The sequence below is a fragment of the Sapajus apella genome, unplaced genomic scaffold (assembly GCF_009761245.1).
Source record: "Sapajus apella isolate SASKATOON/1434 unplaced genomic scaffold, GSC_monkey_1.0 scaffold43, whole genome shotgun sequence".
Taxonomy (NCBI): Eukaryota; Metazoa; Chordata; class Mammalia; order Primates; family Cebidae; genus Sapajus; species Sapajus apella.
Window position 1 is genome coordinate 9,100,832 of NW_022436983.1, and position 22,169 is coordinate 9,123,000.

Below are 22,169 nucleotides of genomic sequence, written 5' to 3' on the forward strand. Positions count from 1 at the left end.
TTTTTTTTGAGACGGAGGTTCACTCATGTTACCCAGGCTGGAGTGCAATGGCGCGATCTCAGCTCACCGCAACCTCCGCCTCCTGGGTTCAGGCAATTCTCCTGCCTCAGCTTCCTGAGTAGCTGGGATTACAGGCACGCACCACCATGCCCAGCTAATTTTTTGTATTTTTAATAGAGACGGGGTTTCACCATGTTGACCAGGATGGTCTCGATCTCTTGACCTCGTGATCCACCCGCCTCGGCCTCCCACAGTGCTGGGATTACAGGCTTGAGCCACCGCGCCCGGCCTGATACTATCATTTTTATCCCTATTTGACAGATGAGGAGTCTGAGGCTCAAAGCGATTGTCACTTTTCTAAGATTATATTAAGTGGCAGTGGCAGGATTAGAACCAGATCCTCTTGCAAGGAGCCCTGGGGGCCAAGTGAAGCCGAGTTTGTGGTTGGGGCTTGGGGGAGCCTCCCAGAGCCTGAGAGCGGTGGAGTACTTCACCTGCAGCTTAGGGTCAGGGGGTGGGGAGAATGCCCCACACCCCTGGGGAGGGAGGATTTCCCGGCCTTAGTCCTTACTCTGCTCCTCCCACTTCCCCCTTGCTTCAGTGTCTGAGTCACCTCTCCTCCCCCCACATCCCCAACCCAGGACTTTTGGTTCCTCTTTGGTCCACACTTCCTGTCTTCTCTTCACCTCCTCGCTCTCCTCCATGCCACCTAGGTCCCGTAGTTTCTGCTGTGAGAGTCTAAGCTCCAGGACTGCAGGCCCTGCGGCCTCAGGGGAGGTCAGAGGTCCTTTCTGCAAGGCCAGCCCCGAGGGCCGGGCGGAGTCACTTTGCAGCCTCAGCAGGGAAGGTCCCCACCCTGGAGCAGCTGAGTTCCCCTGACTGCCGGGGTAGACTTCTCCTTGGCTGACTTCCGCTTTTCAAGGACAGCAGAGAAGCAGGGGTCACTGCCAGAAAGGTGTGGCCAGATCGGAGCCAGGCCGCCCAGGGAGTCCTGAGCCGTCGGACGCTTCCATCCAGGCGCTTTGCCTCCCGTTCAGTCCTTTCTTATCCTGCAACGCTATCCTCACCCATTTCACAGGCGAGGAAGCTGGGCTTTCAGAAGGGTTACGTGACCTGTCCAAAGTCACACAGCTGGTAAGGGGCAGAAACATGATTTGAACCCGGGCCTCCCTGGCTCCAAGTCCTCTGAATCCTTACAGTGGCCCAAACACCAGCAATGATACCGCCCTGGAGTGTATTAGAAATGCAGAGGCTCGGCCAGGCATAGTGGCTCACACCTGTAATCCCAGCACTTTGGGAGGCCGAGGTGGGAGAATCACGAGGTCAGGAGTTCGAGACCAGCCTGACCAACATGGTGAAATCCGTCTCTACTAAAAATATAAAAATTAGCTGGACATGGTGGCATGCGCCTATAATCTCAGCTACTCAGGAGGCTGAGGCAGGAGAATTGCTTGAACCTGGGAGGCGGAGGTTGCAGATCGCACCACTGGACTCCAGCCTGGACAACACAGTGAGACTCTGTCTCAAAAAAAAAAAAAAAAAAAAAAAGGAATGCAGAGGCTCAGGCTCCACCCCAGATTTACCAGACTGCATTTTTTCAAGAGGCAGGGTCTTGCTCTGTCACCCAGGCGGAATGCAGTGGGGTGATCATAGCTCACTGCAGCCTCGACGTCCTGGGCTTCAGTGGTCTTCCCACCTCAGCCTCCTGAGTAGCCAGGACTAGAGGTACATATCACCACATCCGGCTAATTTTTTTTATTTTTGTAGCGATGGGGTCTTGTCATGTTGCTCAGGCTGGTCTCAAACTCCTGGCCTAAAGCCATCCTCCCACCTCATCCTCCCAAAGTGCAGGGATTACAGGCATGAGCCACCGAGCCTGGCCCGTAATCTGCCCTGTAACCAGCTTCACCGGCTGTACACATTGACGGTTAAGAAGCGCTAAGCCGAGACTGAGGCCCCTGCACGGCCGTCTCCCCACCACTTGCCTGAGGTTGACCTAAGGTTATCCTTAGGCAGCTGACTTTGTCTGTCTGAGCTGTAAGAGGATAAGGTGGAGTAAATAAGTGACGTTAGAAGCGCTGGGCTCTATTGATATTAGGCATTCAACAAATATTCTTTATAATCACTATCATAACAATAATGATTATTAAGAGCAAGAAGTGAAGAGGGCAGCCGGCAGGAAGGGCTGCAGGTGCAGCGTGAGGTTGTTCAACTCCAGATTGGGATGCCTTTGAGCCCTGACAGCCCCCCAGCAAATTGTTTGGTGGCTCCCACCTTATCCTCCATGGGGGAGCGCTGAGCACGAGACTTGTGTGCTCTCTGTCTGTCTCTCCATGTCTCTCTCTCTCTCTCTTTCTCCTCCCTGCCCCCATACCCTACTTGGCTGACCCAGGGCAACAGATCAAATGTGAGATTCCCAGATAGGACTAGAGGAAGTGGTAAGCACTGGGCTTCCCCATGAGTCAGAGGGTTTGGGGGTGGGGACATGCAGGAACTGGGACAGCTGAGCCTGAAGTCAGGGGGACCTGAGGGCTCCTGAGCCCATACACAACACCCACCCCGTCCAGATGTCTGTCCTCCCGGGACCCGTAGACCCAGAGGGGCCATCAGCAAAGTCTGGGACAGGAGTCAGGAGAGACAGAATTGGGGACCCCTGTGCTCCCACATTCCGGTGTGCAGTGGCTGCAATGACTCTGCTCCCTTCGGCCATCAGACTGTGCAGCGCAGCTGCAAGGGGCCTGCGTGAGGATTAACTTTCTTTTTTTTTCTTTTTTTCTTTTTCTTTTTCTTTTTTTTGAGACAGAGTCTTGCTCTGTCTCCCAGGCTGGAGTGCAGTGGCACAGTCTTGGCTCACTGCAGCGCCTGTCTCCCAAGTTCAAGCGATTCTCCTGCCTCAGCCTCCCGAGTAGCTGGGATTACAGGCATGCACCACCACACCCAGCTAATTTTTATATTCTTAGTAGAGACAGCATTTCACCATATTGGCCAGGCTGATCTCAAACCCTAGTCTCAAGTGATCTGCCTGCCTCGGCCTCCCAAAGTGCTGAGATTATAGGTATGAGCCACTGCCCCCAGCCAAGGAGCAACTTTCTAATAGTTCCTAAGCCAAGCTGGGCCCCCTTGGGTACGCAATGAGCTTCCTGTCCTCAGAGGTATTCAAGGCATTAAACAGAACTGCATTAGGAATCTGATTTTCAGGAAGGGCTGAGTGGGATGGCCTCCAATATCCCTTCCAAACCTGAAGTTCTCTGCTGTGTCCCGACAGGCCTCGGGGCTTAGCATAGTAAGAGTGCATGTGTTTGATCAGGCCTGGTTCAGAGCCCAGAGACACTCTTGTCACCTACAACCTGGGCCAAGTCACTTCCCCTCTGAAACTCAGTCTCCTTGTCTGTTAAATAGGGATGTTCATGCCTGCTTCATGGACTTCTTGTGAGGATCTGATGCAAACATTTGGCATTGTGCCTGGCACACAGCAAGTGCTCAGCAGACCCAGTAGCCAGGAATGATGATAGGTTATGACGTGGGGCTGGCCTGGGTGTCCCACTACGCATGGTTGACGCCTCTACTGCCTACCCCTGTGACTCCCTAGTTATCAGAACGGGGGGAGAGGGGCAGGGGCAGGGAAGCAACCAGCTGGGGACCACACTCACCTCAAAGGGAAAAGTTGTCCTGAGGGGTAGCCGGCTGCTCCGCTTTCAAGAGGGGGATGGGTGGGGATTCTGTCCCCAGCCCAGGGTGCAGCTGCTGAGCCCTCCCTGGTGAGAACTATTCAGGGGGAGGCAGATAGGAATGTGGGCACGGTGCCAAGCCCGCAGCCTCCCTCCAGTGCTGGAGAGAAGTGCTGAGCTCCCAGGCCGGCTGCTTTCTGCCAGTCCTGCTGAATGGCATTGGCCTTCCCAAACAGGCACCACGCTGGGCGCTCAGACCCTCCATGGGACCAGGAAAAAGAGAAGCAGGGCAGGGAGGAGAAAAACTTCCAGCTGTTGAAATCCTGCAATCTGCCGGCTGTGTGACCTTGGGCCAGTCACTGCCCACTTGGGCCCAGTGTCCCTACGTGATGTAAAACGGGCAGAGCAGGCTATCTGGGCGGATCTTGCAGGCCGACCTCACTTTTTCTGGATCCTCTAAGCCACCTGCAACCTCAGTTTCAGCTCAGGGAGAAGGGCTGGTGGGTGAGAGGCCCCCTAACCGGGGAGACGCCTGTTCCCAGGCATCGTGGAACCTCGTTCTCTCCACTGCTGGCAGTGGTCCCCCTCCCCCTCTAACTCACCCATGCCCCTCACACCCCCACCCAGCACCGTGACAGTGCCCCTTTATCACTTCCCTCCAACCGCAAGGGAAGCTTCCTCGCTCCCTGAGGCTCCTCTCTCCCTGTTCAGGGGCTTTGTCCGGCGGCCGTCTGTCTTCCCGCCTCCCAGAGATGCTGGGGCTTTGTGTCAGGCCTAGTAGGGGAGAAGAAGTGGGCTTCAGAGGAGGGGCCATGATGGAGGGGACCCCTGGGTCATCGAGTCCACCCCTGTCTCCAGGCCAAGCCACCACAAGCCCTGCCTCCTGGCCCTGTACCAGCAATCAGGACTGGAGCCTGTGGGAGACACCAGTGTGTTTTTTCTCATGATTCTAACATCATCACCCTTTTTATATTGTATATGTGAAGTATATAACGTGTACATGTGACACACAAAAACGTCTTGATATAACAATTGCTATTATGATGATGATAAAATTAATAGGTGTGTGTGCCAGGCATTTTATATCTGTAATCTCGTTTTCATTTTTGTGTTTTGGTTTTGGTTTTCGTTTTTTTGAGATGGAGTCTTGCTTTGTCACCCAGGCTACAGTGCAGTGGTGTGATCTCGGCTCACTGAAAGCTCTGCCTCCCGGGTTCAAGCAGTCCCCTGCCTCAGCCTCCCTAGTAGCTGGGATTACGGGAGCCTGCCACCACGCCTGGCTAATTTTTGTATTTTTAGTGGAGACAGGGTTTTACCATCTTGGCCAGGCTGGTCTTGAACTCCCGACCTTGGGTGATCCACCCACCTCGCCTTCCCAAAGTGCTGGGATTACAGGTGCGAGCCACTGCACCTGGCCAGTTTGTTTGTTTTTTAAGACAAGGTCTCACTCTGTTGCCCAGGCTGGAGTGCAGTGGCTCAATCAGGGCTCACTGCAGCCTCAATCTCCCAGGCTAATGTGATCCTCCCACCACAGCCTCCCTAGTAGCTGGGACCAGAGGCATACACCACCACACCCAGCTAATTTTATTTTTATTGTTTTAAAGAGATGTGGTCTCCCTGTGTGGCCCAAGCTAGTCTCAACCCCGGGCTCAATTGAGCCTCCCACCTCAGCCTCCCAAAGTGCTGGCATTGCAGATGTTGAACCGCTGCATCCAGCCTCATTTACTCTTCAATAATCTTAAAGGTAGATGTTAGCAATAATACTAACTGGTTCTTAGTAGCATAGTAGGCGTGTATGAAGTGCTTCCTGTGGGCCAGGCTCTGTGCTGAGGGTCTGCTTGTATCATCTCTTTTAATCCTTGCCTCCATCCTGAGATGAGTCCTTTGATCTCCATGATGTAGAAGAGGAAATGGAGGTCTGTGGGGTTGGTAGCTTGACCAGGGTTACTCTGCCAGCAGGTGGCAGAGCTGGGGTTTGGATCTAGGTCAGCCTCAGCGGAGTTGAGGTAAGCACAAACCCTCAAGGCCATCTTCAATCAGATTGATCCCAAAACCTGGCTGATCCCCTGCCCCAGAGCACGTCAGAGCCCAGGGCACACAGGGCAGATGTCCACTCCCCGGGAGTCTCTTGGAAATGGCCCCCTCCACGGTTGCCTCTGGGGGCTTCACCTCCCACCCCAGCACCTGGCCTCTCGCAGCCCCCGTCGCCTCCTCTTGGTGAGAACTCTTTGGCACCTCAGCTAGCCCCTATATTGTCCCCCTGGGGGCCAGAGCCTGCCCTGGATGGAGCCCAGCCCAGTAATTGATTGGCCCTTGATTGATAGAGGCAGCGGTTCAAATCATGGTTTGAGCTGTGGCCCAGCCAGGGCTGGGAGCTGCCAAAGACAGAGGGATCCACAGCCCACGTTTCCATCCAAGTCTGGACACTTTATCTGCACTTCCTCGGAAACTGAGCTGCCCCTGACTTCAGAAGAAACCCATGCACTTGAGCAATAAATAAAGCTGGGGCTCAAGGAAAGGCGTGTGGGACCCAAAGGCTGGGTCCTGAACCCCTGACCTGCTGGTTATGGGATTGGCGGCCTCACCCGTAAGAACCCTGCTTCCCTAATCCGGACCTGGAGGGTTGCTGAGTGCAGGGGTTGTAAAGAGAAAGTGCTGGCCCGTCGGGAGTTTAGTGAAGGTGATTCAATCTTGTTTTAGTGCCGGTGACTGCCATTTATGCAGCTAGCTCTGTGTGCTGGGAGCTGTGCTGAGTGCTTGACAGGGTTGGGCTCAGTCCTTCCTCACACTGGCCCGTGAGAGAGGCTCCATTGCAGGAGGGTTCTCAGCCTTCACACCCCTGGCATTTGGGGCAGGTGTTTTTTTTTGTTTTTTTTTTTTTTGGAGATGGAGTCTCTCTCTGTTGATCAGGCTGGAGTACAACTGCACAGTCTCAGCTCACTGCAATCTCCGCCACCCAAGTTCAAGTGATTCTCCTGCCTCAGCCTCCTGACTAGCTGGTAGCTGGGATTACAGGCGTGTGCCACCACGTCCGGCTAATTTTTGTATTTTTAATAGAGATGGGATTTCACCATGTTGGCCAAGATGGTCTTGAACTCCTCACCTTGTGATCCTCCCACGTCGGCCCCCTAAAGTGCTGGGATTACAGGCGTGAGCCACTGTGTGCGGCCGGGGCCAGGTCATTCTTTGCGGTGGGGCCACCCTGTGCCCTATAGGAGCTTCCCTGGCCTCCACCCACCAGATGCCACTGACACCCCTCTCCCCAGGTATGAAAACCAGAAACGTCCCCTGGGGGGCACATGCACCCCGGCTTAAGAGCTGCTGCATTTTGTGGCTGAGAAGCGCAGCACTTTGGCTCCAGAGCCTGATGTGTCATCGCTGACATTCATTGGAGCCCAAGGTCAGAAAACGACAGGGGCTTTGCTTTCCTTGGTGGGCACTGAGGAGCGGAGTCCTTGTGACTTGGCTCGGGAAAGACTGGGTCCCTCACCAGGTGCCCCCGCACAGCCCTCCACCAGCCAGGAAACAGTGTCCAGAGATGGCAGGCGGGACCTCCGCTGTGCCCCACAGAGCCCTCCAGCTCCAAGTGGAGGCTGGACTGTGGCAGCTTCAGCCTGCCTGACCCTCTGAGCCCCACACCTTCTACTGCCACAGAGGTGGGCACTGCCCACAGGGGCTGCTGGCCTATCTGCCTCCACCCCAGCCCTCGCCCATCAGTGGGGCAGAAGGCCTCAGGACCCTGTGTTCCCTCCAGGGCTCCCAAGTCCCATCTTTTCTGTGCTGTGTCACTTCCAACCACTGACTCACTGGCTCGTGAACTATTTATATACCTCGCACAAATGCTCCCCTTGAGCTCCAGCCGTCTGTGTTCGGCAGCAGCCTCAGGACACGTGGGGGAGGGGCTGGGTACAGAGCAAATGTGCAAGTTTATGAGCCCAGCAGACCTAGTGTAGAAGTTCAGCTCCCTCCTTACTGCTGTGTGACCGTGGGTGGGTCACTTAACCTCTCTGAGCCTTGGTTGTAAAATAAGGTTATTAGGAGGATCAAGTAAAGTAAGCAGTTCCCAGCACAAGGATAGATTTCAGCACATGGTTGCTGTTAGGTTAGGTGTTCAAAGTACACCTAACCAGAGAAAGCGACAGGAGCCGGGGAGCCTGGAAGAAGGTGCAGAAATGAGACATATTCATGCAGGATCTCCAGCGCCCAGGACGTAGGGTTCTGGAACAGCTCCCTGTGCTGTGCTGCTGTTGCTAGCACTGTCACCCAGCCAGTTCAAGGCCTTGGGGACCACACAAATCTTCTTTAGGTGCAGATAAACCCATTTTGGCGGGGCGAGGTGGCACATGCCTGCAATCCCAGCACTCTGGGAGGCTGAGGTGGGAAGATAGCTTGAGCCTGGGAGGTAGAGGCTGCAGTAAGCTGTGATCGTGCCTGGGCAACTGAGCGACACCCCGTCTCAAAAAAAAAGAAAAGCCCATTTTAGCAACTCCAAGATCACTTTCCACAGCCCCAATCTTATCTCCCTCCCACACTGTTCCCAGATACCGATGGGGCAGGTGTTCGGTTGATAAGCGAGGCCAACTGAACAAACAGCGTCTCACCCTCTTGCACCAGGCTGTGTGCTCCAGGACCCGCTGACGCCTTCCCAGCCAGGGCACAGGCGGAGAGGCCACCTAGACTCTTACTACACAGAGGCCAGTTGAGGAACACGTAGACTCTGCCCCGACCCCTTCCGTGTCTCTGCCAGGTTGGTGGTGGTAGAAAAAAGAGAACCTGAGTGTGCAGGGCAGACGGGAGGCATCTGTGTCACCCAATGCCTGTTCCTGGCGTCTCCACCACTCCCTGCAGGCACTGTACCACCCAGGACATACCAGGCCACCTCCTGCGACCTCACCCTGCCTCCCCCTCCCTCCTGCTCTGCACCCTTGACAAAGGCAGAGACCCTGCCTTAGATACCCCTTCATTCATTCACGTCTTATCTCTCCATTCCACATTTTTGAGCACCTACTGTGTGCTTTTTACCCTCCTTCCCAGTATGTAGGGCAAGCCGGGGGCATGAAATAGACCCCCCACCCCCAGCCTGGTGCAGAGCATGCTGAGTAAGAACAGTCATTTATCACATGGAAGGAAGCCACCTTCCACACGTACCTCACATCCCCTATTCCAGTGCTTCTCAATGAGGAGTGCTTTTACTCCCCTAGGGACATTTGACAATGTCTGGGAGACATTTTTAGCTGTCACAACTCGGGAAAGATGCTACCATAAACATCCTGCAATGCACAGGGACAGCCCCTTTGGCAAGGATTTATTCTGTCCAGATTGTTTAAGGTCCGAGGTTGAGAAACCAGGCAAGGTTCTGCCACCTAGGGTGGGGCTGAGATGTCCCCCAAGTGCCCATGGAGATGCCAGTAAGCCAGCTGGTCACGGAGGTGGTCAGCGAGTGCTCAGCTCACAGCCTGATCCACCCCGCCATGGTATTGAGAATTTCTTCTCGGCCATGCTCACACCTGTAATCCCAGCACTTGGGGAGGCTGAGGTGGGTGGATCACTTGAGGTCAGGAGTTCAAGACGAGTCCAGCCAACATGGTGAAACACTGTCTCTACTAAACATAAAAAAATTAGCTGGGTGTGGTGGTACGCACCTGTAGTCCCAGCTACTTGGGAGACTGAGGCAGGAGAATCGCTTGAACCCGGGAGGCGGTGGCTGCAGTGAGCCGAGATTGAGCCACTGTACTCCAGCCTGGGTGACAGAGCGAGACTGCATCTCAAAAAAGAGAAAAACAGAGAATTCCCTCTCACTGTCTGTGCCATACATTCTGCACAGGGGGGCCGTAATTTCAGCTTCCTTGTCCCTCAGGCTTGTCCAAAAGTTAGCGCTGTTCTGCATGTAGGAGGCTGCCAGGCCCTGTGGTGAGTTCCCTGTCATCAGAAGTAACCAAGCAGGAGCTGAGCCACATATGGGTCCTCTACCTGGGCTGAGGTCCCTTCTGGTGGTGACGGGATGACATGGTTGGTGGGAGATGCCCTCTGAGCCTCTAGTCTCGTTGGACTCAAGTCTGCAGCTTCACTCACTGAGCCAGTGCCAAGATGTCCCCTCTCTTTGCACCTGCAGGTATGATGCCGGGCGGGACGGCTTCATCGACCTGATGGAGCTAAAGCTCATGATGGAGAAACTTGGGGCCCCCCAGACCCACCTGGGCCTGAAAAACATGATCAAGGAGGTGGATGAGGACTTTGACAGCAAGCTGAGCTTCCGGGAGGTAAGCCCCGTCCCCAGGGTCACTCCCCCAGTGGGGGCTTCACCTGAGGATCTGGTGGCCCGGAAGAAACCATGCCATCGAACAGCAGCTGTGAGCGGCTGCCTCTTGGCTGAGTGAGGCTTCAGAGGGCCTGTTGGAGCAGGCACCAGGGAGGAGATGCTTTCAGGGAGGAAGAGGAGGGAGGGACATCCCATCCTTCACATAGGGAGCATGTATGCCCTGAGCAGGCTCTGGGGTACAGAAAGGCCTTGTGCTGGAAGGTTCCTGGACACGTAGAGGGGGAGACGCCACAGAGGGAAATCAGTGCTGTGATGCAGAGGAAGAGGCACGGCCCCGGGTGACTGCACGCCTGGGCTCTCACTGGGACGGGAGCCAGGGGCGAGCCTGTGTTGCAGGGAAGGAAATGGAGGCCCCAGGCCAGACAGCAGCGATACGGGACCCCAGGCAGCACAGGATTAGGTGGGGGACTCGAGGCCCAAGTGGGGCCCAGGAGGCCTGGCAGAAAGCATGAAGGATGCCGGGAAGCAGAGAGGTAGCGGGGCAGGCGGAGGCTGCGCGTGGCTGGGAAGGTGCAGGGCAGCAGCTTAGAGGACACGGGTTCAAATCCCTTTGACACTTTTAGGCACCGAGACTTGGGGCACATCTTTTACTGTCTCGGAGGCTCCCTCGTTCTGCCATGATACCTTTAGCACTCAATAAATGGAACGCAGAGTAGGTTCATTGGGGAACAGTGGGAGACAAAGGTAAGAGGCTGGCCGAGGCCGTGTGGTCGGGAGCTGGCATGGGCAGGGCAGGGCTGTAGTGGCCGGGCATCCTGGGGTGCAGATGAGTCACATCACCTCCCGTCATACAAATGGACAGAAACCCGGGACAGTGGGGGCCACAGGAGCACTGAGGGGAGACCCAGCTCACTGGTCCCCAGTCCTTCTCTCCGCGGGAGGCCTGAGACTGGGCCTGGGTGTGGCCAGGGTCTCCGGCTCCCCTCCCTCCCTCCCTGACACCGCGTGCCTCTCTCCCCACCGCAGTTCCTCCTGATCTTCCGAAAGGCGGCGGCCGGGGAGCTTCAGGAGGACAGTGGGCTGTGTGTGCTGGCCCGCCTCTCCGAGATCGACGTCTCCAGTGAGGGCGTGAAGGGGGCCAAGAGCTTCTTTGAGGCCAAGGTGAGGAGCCCGAGGGGTGCCCTGACCCATGCTCCAGGACACAGGGACCCTGGGTCGGCGCAAAGTTAATACATCCCCTTCCCATTCCTGCTGAGGCTGTAGACAGAGATGGAGCTGACATCCTGCCAGACTGGGCCAGGCCCACTCGCTCTGTCTTCTGTCCCCTCCCACTCCTGGCTGAGAGCCTTCGCAGCCGCCAGGGGGTAGATGAGGGGGTGTACTCTTGAAAAGGGGACAGAGACTACCTTGAGCTGCCCCAGCCCTGGCACACTGAGCTGCTACCCCAGAGGACTGGGCCTTAGGAGGGAAGGGCCCAGGAGACCGCAGGGCATTCCCAGAAACAGCACTGGCTCTCCAGGGTTCCCAGGAGACACCAGCCCCAGCCTGGGAGGAGGCCTGGGGGCCCAGAGGGCACCTGCACCGTACCCTCCCCTTCCAGCAGGTTCTCAGATGGAGGGGACACGTGTGGTCCAATGGCTCCTGAGTCCTACCCACCTAGGGTCTCAGTGCTCCCGCCTTGTTTCTGGTTTTTTGCTAAGCTAAGGACATTCCTTCCAGGGACTGCCTCCCACCGCCCTCTGGGCTTCCGAGCAGTGGTGGAACTTTTCAGGGTTCATCAGTGGCACTGGGTGTGCCGCTGGGCTCCCCGGACAGGAAGCGGAGGATCATAATGGCAGCAGCATGAGCGACTCCCTGCGAACGCCTTGCTCTGCATCAGCCGCAGGACATATGTTCTCTCTTTTAATCCTTTCAGCAACTCCATAAAATCGGAGTTGTTGGGTGCTGGGCTCTCAGTAGGAAAACGGAGTCTCAGGGAAGTGAATGAAGTGCCTGACCCAGGGTCAGAGCTGGTGAGGTCAAGCTGTTTGTGTTGCTGGGTAGGACTCAGCAGAAGCCTGAGCCAGAAGAGACCCCAGAAAAAGCAGCCATAGCCGGGCTCGGTGGCTCTTCAGGGAGGACATCCCTTCCTTCACATAGGGAGCACATATTGAGTGATTTCTATATACCTGGCCCAGTAATCCCAGCACTTTGGGAGGCTGAGGTGAGTGGATCATCTGAGGTCAGGAGTTCGAGACCAGCCTGGCCAACATGGTGAAAACCTGTCTCTACTAAAAAAAAAAAAAAAAAAAAAAAAGAATTATCTGGGTGCAGTGGCAGGTGCCTGTAATCCCAGCTACTTGGGAGGCTAAGGCAGGAGAATCATTTCAACTTGGGAGGTGGAGGTTGCAGTGAGCCAAGATTGCACCACTGCACTCCAGCCTGGGAGACAGAGCAAGACTCCATCTCAAAAAGAAAAAAAAAAAGGTAAAAGCAACCATAGCACAGAGTGCCCCCAACACACACCGTCCAGCTCTGACGCCCTCACCCCCGCAGGTCCAGGCCATCAACGTGTCCAGCCGCTTTGAGGAGGAGATCAAGGCAGAGCAGGAGGAAAGGAAGAAGCAGGCGGAGGAGATGAAGCAGCGGAAAGCGGCCTTCAAGGAGCTGCAGTCCACCTTTAAGTAGCGGGGGCTGCAGCTGACCACCCTGTCCCGGCCCCAGTGCGGTGGGCGAGGGTGGCGCATGGGAGGCCGAGCCTGAATCCTTGCCTCTGTCTGACAGGACCATACTAAAAACTTAAAAATGTCCGTGATCGGAGCAAGTTCAGGGGTCTGACAGAAGTGGCCCGGCCCTCCCTGCTCCCTTCCGCCCTTCTCGAGGCCGTGACGCAGGCACTGGCTCCCTGCCTGGCCGGGCCCTCCCTGGCAATCCCTGGGCGATCTTGCACCCCTGACTGCCCCGCTGCCTGCTCCAGCACTGCCCCGGGCCCAGCTTCTGGCCCTGGGTCCTTCCCGGCCCGTGTGCCTACCCTCCATGCATTCCCCTCCCACCCATCCAGGGACCCCTGCCCTCCTCCAGCAGGCCACACTGCCCCTGGGGCCCCCTGCCAGCCCCTTCCCAGACTGGGGGACAGCAGAAAAGAGAATCAGGGCTGCCTTCGCAAAGTGGGACCCAAGGGGCTTATTGGAGGCACCAGGGGACCCCTCCCCAGGGCCTTTTCCTCCACCTCTGCCTCTTCTATCTGCTGAAATGGGGCAGGGGGTGGGGAGCTTCTGTTCCGGTGAAGGGACCCAGGCCCCCCATGCTGACTTGGAGACCCCCAGATCTCTGGGGCCCAGCCAGGCAGGGTGTGGGGGCAGCTGTGCCAATCTACCTCACAGGCCCACCCCCTGCCAAGTATGCCATGGGATCAAGGGCAGGGAATGTTCTGGGGGTCAGAGATACTGCTCCTTAGCACCCCACCAGAACACCCCGAGGGTCCCAGGGGACTCTGGAAAAAGGGGTGGGAGGAGGAATTGGCGCCTTCCTAGGGAAGGAAACCAGCGTTTCATCTTGATTCTCCGAGAAGTGTCTGAGAAGTGCTTTTAGTGTGTTTGCATGCGCCGGGCAGTGGGCAGCGAGGGCCTGTCCAGCCCTCTCCCGCCATCCTTCCCCAAGTGATGTCCACCGCCTCATCACCAGCGACCTGCCTGTCATGCCCACCCCCTCAAGGAAGCATGGGGACCCCAGCCCCCTGGTGCCTGGCACCAGACAGGTCGTGGTCAGGCCCATGCCACCGGCCCAGTTTGGCCACAGCTTCCCACATGCTCGCTGACGTACGTGTGCCTGTGTGTGGTGTCTGTTGCTGTGTCGTGAAACTGTGACCATCACTCAGTCCAAACAAGTGAGTGGCCCTCGAGGCCACAGTTATGCAACTTTCAGTGTGTGTCATAACGGCGTCACTGCTTTTTAAACTCGATAACTCTTTATTTTAGTAAAATGCCCCAGGAGTCCTCGAAGCTACGCGGACTTGCAGAGGTTTTATTTTTTGGCCTTAGAATCTGCAGAGATTAGGTGGCACCGAGCCCCGCGCAGCCTCGCCCCGGATTGCGTTTGCCTTAGCTGATATGTTTATACAGATGAATATAAAAGGTTCTTTTCTTTGGGCTTTCTGCTTTTTTTTCCTCCCTTCTCACCCTCCCTTCCCTCCCCCAAAAAAGCAACTTCTTCATTCTGTGGTACGATTATTTTTTTTAACTAAAAGAAGATAAAATTCTATACTTCTATGTGTGTGTGGTTCTTGATGGTGAGTGGGGAGGGAAATGACAAGGTCACTGGATGCGGGGACAGTGGTGTCAGAGCCTGGGAGGAGAGGGGACCCTCCCCAGTGGGGGAGGTTGGCATTTGATGCCCAGACGCTGTCACCAGGCGTGATTCTCGGCGCTTTGTGTCTATTAACTCATTTAAATCCTTGCAACCAGCCCTTGCCAGGGGTGATCTTTTTATTCCTCTTTTGCAGATAAGAACAGGGAGGCAGCTGGGTGCAGTGGCTCACGCCTGTAATTCCGAACACTTTGGGAGGCCGAGGCAGGTGGATCACCTGAGGTCAGGGGTTCGAGACCAGCCTGACCAACATGGTGGAACCCCATTTTTCCCAAAAATACAAAAATTAGCCTGGCATGGTGGCACATACCTGTAATCCTAGCTACTCAGGAGGCTGAGGCAGGAGAATTGCTTGAACCTGGGAGGCAGAGGTTACAGTAAACTGAGATCGTGCCATTGCACTCCAGCCTGGGTGACAAAGAGAGACTGTCTCAAAACAAACTAACAGGAAGGCCTGGAAAGTCTCCCAGAGACAGAAAGGCAAGTGGAGCGGCAGGAGGCAGGGCCCAGACTGTTGAGGTCATGGCTCACAAACCTGCCAGGAGAGCAGAGAGGAGGGGCTGCCACACGGTAGCTGGCAATGGCATGAAGGCACTGGGGATTCGGGCTTGTGCATCCCAGTGACCCCCAAGCGCCCCCTGCCATGGAGACACCCAAAGTCTTGCACAGGCTGGGAAACCCCAGGGGTGGTGGGGCGGACACCAGCAGCTGCGTGTGTGTGGCTTTGGACAGATCAGGGCCCCACTGGGTCTCAGTCTCTCCCTCTATTCCATGCGACGGTGGGCAAGGGTCTGCGGTCTTCCCCAGCAGGGTGTGGGAGCTGGAGCTTGGATTATGCTAGGCATCGCTGCCCCTGAGTGGCCAGGGTTGGTACTACAGCAGCCAGGATGCCTGGCGAAGGCAGCGTCCTTCCCACGTGCTACCAGGGCCTGAGACGCCGCTGTGCACCATCACCAACTGGGGACTTTCAGTTCCTCACTGCCTTTCAGAACCCCTTCCCCAAAGGAGGAACATCCACATCCCTGACATCCTGCTGGAAAGGGCTTCAAGAACAAGGGACGGGGACAGGGAAAGAGTGCACAGTGGCTCACACCTGTAATCCCAGCACTTTGGGAGTCCGAGGTGGAAGGATCATCTGAGGCCAGGAATTCAAGACCAGCCTGGGCAACATAGTGAGACCCAGTCTCTACAAAATATAACAAATCATACTGAAAAGGAAGCTCCTGACGGTGAAGGCCGAGGGCCTCGAGTCCTTGGACCATGAGAGGCCAAGGCCAGCTGTCCCAGCCCAGGGCCCTCCACCAAGGGTCTCAGCCCATCAGGGTTCCCCAACCTTGGCCTGCACAAGATCCCCACCCCCAGCCCTGGCAGGAAGCAGGCTAAGGAGGGAGGAGACCTGGAGTGATCCTGGGATTGAGAGAGGACACCTTAAAACCCTTCCGGGGCTGGGCACAGTGTTTCATGACTAATCCCAGCACTCTGGGAGGACAAAGCAGGAGGATCCCTTCAGCCAGTAGTTCAAGACTCTGGGCAACATAGCGAGATCTCATCTCTAGAAAAATTAATTTTAAAACAACTAGCTGGGCAGCTACCTCAGGAGGCTGAGTAGGAGGATCACATAAGCCCAGAAGTTCAAGGCTGCAGTGAGCTGTGATCACGCCACTGCACTCCAGCCTGGGCAACAGAGCAAGACCCTGTCGCTTAAAAAAAAAAAAAAAAAAACTCCCAGTTTCCTTCCTCTCATGAAGCCTCCCTGCACTGAGTCCCAGCTCCAAATCCCCATGGAACCCCCAGCCCCTCTCAGAACCGTGAACCCCTCGCTGAATGCCATCTCACGGAGCCCTACAGCCTTCTCTAACCCCCAGTGCTTCCATCTGGTTTGGAGGAGAAGCCCAGCCAGACCCTCAGCTGGCCCCTTAGTGGGCCTCACCCCAGACGTAACAGCTGCCACATGAGAGTCCTGTCCCAGTAGCCAGAAAATCCCAGTCCTGTCAGTGACACCTGCCTCTTTTCTCAGGCTCTTACCCCACCCCACCCCTGCCTTGGCATCGCTCCTTCTGAGGCCCCAGGGCCCCGCCTGACCACATCCCCCACCCCTTCCCACCTGCCTCAACCAAGTCGCCCGTGGTTATTTTTCCAGCACAGTCTGGCCCCAAGTGGCTCAAGGACTTTGAGATCCCAAGTCCTGGGAGACCCCACTCCAGGCCCTGAAAACCCTGGGTTTCAGCAGTGGGGCGGGGGTGAATCCTGGCATTCTCCCACCCTCAAGGCTTCAGATTCATTTTGGACGTGGACTCTACAGAAGGAATCCTTTCCCTGCCTGCCCCCCATCAGCCTCCCACCCAGAACGAGTCTCTTCTCACACAGAACTCCGCCCCTTGGCCCATCTATCCAAGCAAGATTATCTCCAAGGAACACTCGCCCTATCCAGCAGGGAGCTCCCCAAGGCTGATTAAGACCCCACCAAGGATCTTATCTCTATGTACCCAATCCTACCATGGAGCCTCCACACAGTAGTTGCTCAGTGAATGTGGGAGGAATGAATGAGTGAGTGAATGAATGTTTTCTGTGTATATGGTATGTCAGTGCCTCACAATATGGGCAAACAAAACAGTTGTTTTTAAAATAGGCAAGTTAGGCTGGGTGTGGTGGCTCACACCTGTAATCCCAGCAGTTTGGGAAGCCGAAGCAGATGGATCACTTGAGATTAGGAGCTCGAGACTAGCCTGGCCAACATGGTGAAACCTGGCTCTAATACAAGAATTAGCTGGACGTGGTGGCTCATGTCTGTACCCCCAGGTACTCATGAAGCTGAGGCACAAGATTCGCTTGAACTCGGGAAGCAGAGGTTGCCGTGAGCCAAGATTGTGCCATTGCACTCCAGCCTGGGTGACAGAGCAAGACTCTGCCTCAATACATAAATAAATACGCAAGTTAATCCAACATCAAGCCCTGACCCCTCCCATCACAGGAAAGCCCCCCCTTCCAGGGCTTCCCTCCGCAGTTGCCCACAGGCCCCTGGGCACTTCTTCAGTCTCGGTGATCAAGGCCAGAAAATCAGGTCAGCCAACCCAGTGTCACCGGCCACTGGGCTCACGGTGTCCCCTGACCAGCTGCTCCCTGCACCAGGGCCGGGGTCAGGAGGGGCTGGCACCAACCACGCACGTGCCGGGAGGCAGCTCCTATGCCTGTCCGCCTTTTCCAGCAGGAACAAGCTTCTCCTGGCTGCCCCGGAACACAGCCAAAAGCATCTCCAGGGCCCAGAGAAGGTGCTCAGGGGGTCTGCAGACCATTCCCCAATCTCTTTCTGTCACTCTCTCTCTCAGCCCTTGGGTCTTCTAGAATCTCACAGAAAGAGAAGCCACAGAGCCTGGAATCCATGATACCTTTAGGAGCCCACAAATATGTTTTGATTTCTTTAAAATCCGTAGGAAAAAAAATGAAAAGGATCCAAACTGGATTCCATTCATTGTTATAATCATACAACAAAACATAATTTTTATTATTTTTTGAAGGAAACATAATTTTCATTTTTTTTATGTTTTATTTTTTGGAGATGGGGTCTCTCTGTGTTACCCAGGCTAGAATGCAGTAGCATGATCATAGCTTACTGCAGCCTCAAATTCCTGGCCTCAGGCAGTCCTCCTGCCTCAGCCTCTAGAGTAGCTGGGACTACAGGCATGTGCCACCACACCCAGCTAATTTTTAAAATTCTGTTCGAGACCAGCCTGGGCAACATGGCAAGCCCCCTCTCTCGAAAAGAATTTTAAAAATTAGCTGGGTGTGGTGGCACATGCCTGTAGTCCCAGCTAATTTTTAAAATTCTTTTCGAGAGAGGGGGCTTGCCATGTTGCCCAGGCTGGTCTCGAACTCTTGGCCTCAAGGGATTCTCTCACCTCAGCCTCCTGAGTAGCTGGGATTCCAGGCAAGAGCCACCACGCCCAGCCAGTTTTTAATATTTTTTTAGTGGAGAAAGGGGCCCATGAAGGCAAAAGTACTCAGTGACCAAGTCCAGTCTCAAGCCTTCTCAAAAGATCCAGATGACAACAACAGTAATAGGAACAGCAAACATTTACACAGTCCTTACCATATGCCAGGCTCTTCTTCCAACAGCCCTAGGAGGGAGGTACCTTTTTCTTTCTTTTCCTTTTTTTTTTTTTTTTTTTTTTGAGACAGAGTCTCTCTCAGTCACCGAGGCTGGAGTGTGATGTCGTGATCTCAGCTCACTGAAATCTTCACCTCCCAAATTCAAGCAATTTTCCCACCTCAGCCTCCCGAGTAGCTGGGATGACAGGCACCCACCATCACACTTGGCTAATTTTTGTATTTTTAGCAGAGACGGGATTTCACGCTGTTGGCCAGGCTGGTCTTGAACTACCAACCTCAGGTGATCTGCCCGACTGGGCCTCCCAAAGTGCTGGGATTAAAGGCGTGAGCCACTGCGCCCAGCCCGGAAGTACCATTTTCACTCTCACTTTATAAACAAGGAAGCACAGAGAGGTTGAGTCACAACTGCAAGGTCACACAGCTAGGATGCAATAGTGCTGGATTTTCCCTCCTTGTTGGATATAGTCCAACCCTAAGCAAACCACTCAACACCCATCTTCAGCATCTGAAACAGATTAAGGGCGACCTCAGTTTTCTCCCAGGACAATGGTTTGGTGCTGCCTTACATAAAGGGTTCTTCCTGTAGATGTCTCAAAACAAGCAAATTTCCCTATAGCCAAGCAGCCAGCAACCTCCCTCCAAAAAGATCAGTTTCTCTGTGAACCTCGAAGAGCTAACAATGCCTTCACCTGGCACCTCATCACCAACCCATTTGTGGCTATTTCTATGTTGGTGTACTCGTTTGAATGTGTGGTCCATGGCTCTGCTTGGCTCTACACATAACTAAATGCTTTATATGTCATCAGCGTGTGCATATCTGTGGACATGGAGAGGATGTGTGCATGTGTGTGTGTGCATGTGTCTGTGTGCGTGCGTGTGTGTGTATGTGTGTCACCTGTCTGGGTATACCTGTGCACCCATGAGCATGTATATGCACCTGAGATGCGTGCTAAGAAGTTGCTATATCTCCGAGTATAAACTGATGGGCGCCTACAAGAAGCCCAGTTAATTCATTTTCCCAGGTTGATCAAAGGACATGAGAGAAACTGAGGCCCAGAGAGGTTGTTCGGGGTCTGGGGTCACCCATTCCGTCACTGACTGAGATGGAAGCCAGGTGTCTTGCCTCCTGCCTTCAGACCCTGCTAATTTCCAAGACCTGCCACCCAGTTCAAGCCGTATCTCTACTATGTTCTCCGTCTCCAGGCTAGAGTGACCCTTTCCAAGGCTTGGCAACCAACAGCCCTGGGTCTGAAGCAGACTGGGCAATAGCCACGGATACCCCTGCAGGCCACACGACCAGCCTCCCAAATGAAACAGAAAATCCCCACAGCCTGAAGTCCCCAAATGTCCCAGGACTGAGGCCTTGAAGTCACCACAGCCGAATGGAGCCAAATGGAGCATGTTCACATCCCTTGTCTATCTTTCTTTAAAAATCCAATTTATTGATTTTTATATTGCCAAAGTAACATAGGCTTGTTTTTAAAAAGAATTTAAGCTGCATAAAAATGTGTTTAAGTTAGAGACCAGCCACGATGACTCACACCTGTAATCCCAGCACTTTGGGAGGCCGAGGCAGACAGATCACAAGGTCAGGAGTTCAAAACCAGCCTGGCCAACATGGTGAAACCCCATCTCTACTGAAAAATTACAAAAATGACCGGGCATGGTGGCAAGCACCTGTAATTCCAGGTACTTGGGAGGCTGAGGCAGGAGAATTGCCTGAACTCAGGAGGCAGAGGGTGCAGTGAGCCAAGACTGCGCCACTGCACTCTAGCCTGGGCATCAGAGCAAAATTCTGTCTCAAAAAAAAAAAAAAAATTAGCTGGGCATGGTGGCGGATGCCTATAATCCCAGCTACTCAGGAGGCTGAGGAAGGAGAATTGCTTGAACCCAGGGGTGGAGGTTGCAGTGAGATGAGATCATGCCACTGCACTACAGCTTGGGCTAAAAAGCAAAACTCCGTCTCCAAAAAAAAAAAAAAAAGTATAAATTAGAATCCTCGTTCGCCCCCAGATAACCACTATGAATGACAGGGTGTGTAGTGTTCTGAACTCTTCTATCAGGAAAATTTTTTTGTGTGTGTGTGACAGCGTCTCACGCCATCACCCAGGCTGGAGTTCAGTGGCTCAATCTCTGCTCACTGCAATCTCTGCCTCCCAGGCTCAAGCCATTCTCCTGCCTCAGCCTCCCAAGTAGCTGGGATTACAGGCACGTGCCACCATACCTGGCTAATTTTTTTGTATTTTTAGTAGAGATGGGGTTTGGTCAGGCTGGTCTTGAACTCCTGACCTTGTGATCCACCCACCTAAGCCTCCCAAAATGCTGGGATTACGGTGTGAGCCATCCCACCTGGCCTCAGGAAATAATTTCTAAAGTAGCCAGTGGGCCCAGCTCAGAAAACAGCCTTCAAGGGGAGCTTGGTATGAGTAGAGGGGAAAAGGAGACAGAATCTAAACAGCCAAGCTAAAGCTAGGCTTTGAGGTGGATGGATCAAACCACACGTTCCAAGAGATGCCCCGAATGCCAGAGGCTCTCATAGAACTTCTGACACTCAGTGTTTTGGGCCCTCAGACCTGCCACTGACCTTGACAATCAAGTCATGGAATCACAGGACTGAAAGGGACCTGAGAGTCCATCTGGTCCTATTGGCCCATTTTAGAGATGGGGAAACTGAGGGCCTACAACTAAGCTGACTCCAGGAAGGATTCTGGCCAACTAAGCACCCTCCAGGGTCTCCTGAGCCTCCGCCTCCAACCACAGCTCTGGGGGTAGGGGCAGGAGTGCACCAAGCCCAACAATTAGATGGATGAGACAGAAAGAGAGCCAGGAAGCGATCTAATAGCACTAGAAAGACAGAGAAGGAGCAGTGTGTCTCCACAGCTTGAAGCGCCAGGCTGCTGTTAGAAGCTCCGACTTCAAAATCTGGCTTTGCTGCTGCTCAGCCGTGTGACCCTAGACGGTCACTTACCCGCTGAGTCTCAGCTTCCTCACTTTTATTTTATTTTTGTAGAGACAAAGTCTTGTTCTGTCACCTGTGCTGGAACGCAGTGTGGCACGATCATGGCTCACTGCAGCCTCGAACTCCTGGGCTCAAGCGATCCTCCTGCCTTGGCCTCAGGAGTAGCTGGGACTACAGGCATGCACCATTGTGCCTGGTCCTTTCTCATCTCATCTCAGAGCAGATAACAGTGTCTATTTCATGTTGTTGGAAGAATTAAGTGAGATAATACAAGAAGACCTGAGAGCAATGCCTGACACATAGTAGGTGCCCAATAAATAACTAAAGAGTAAGGTAGGGGCCGGACACGGTGGCTCACACCTGTAATCCTAGCACTTTGGGAGGCTGAGGCAGGCAGATTGCCTGAGCTCAGGAGTTTGAGACCAAGCTGGGCAACATGGTGAAACCATGTCTCTACTAAAATACAAAAAATTGGTGGCATATATCTGTAGTCCCAGCTACTTGGGAGGCTGACAGGAGAATCGCTTGAACTCAGGAGGTAGAGGTTATAGTGAGCCAAGACTCCAGCCTAGGTGACAGAGTAGGACTCCGTCTCAAAAAATAAAGAAATAAAATTTAAAATATTGTGGCTGTGTGCGGTGGCTCACGCCTGTAAGCCTAGCACCTTGGGAAGCCTAGGCAGGCAGATCACAAGGTCAGGAGATTGAGACCATCCTGGCTAACATGGTGAAACCCTGTCTCTCCTAAAAATACAAGAAATTAGCCAAGCATGGTAGCATACGCCTGTAGTCCCAGCTACTCAGGAGGTTGAGGTAGAAGAATCGCTTGAACC

General features: G+C 54.3%; 1 protein-coding gene across 1 annotated transcript in view; it reads left to right on the forward strand.

Moving 5' to 3' along the window:
* EFHD2 (EF-hand domain family member D2) overlaps window positions 1–14,166 on the forward strand; it is a 20,369-nt gene extending 6,203 nt beyond the window's left edge. Inside the window, exons 2-4 of the mRNA XM_032300482.1 lie at window positions 9,781–9,928; window positions 10,954–11,088; window positions 12,463–14,166. Coding sequence (XP_032156373.1) covers window positions 9,781–9,928; window positions 10,954–11,088; window positions 12,463–12,594 — 415 coding nt within the window. The 3' untranslated portion in view covers window positions 12,595–14,166. The remainder of the gene's footprint in view (window positions 1–9,780; window positions 9,929–10,953; window positions 11,089–12,462) is intronic.
* Window positions 14,167–22,169: the final 8,003 nt, after the last annotated feature.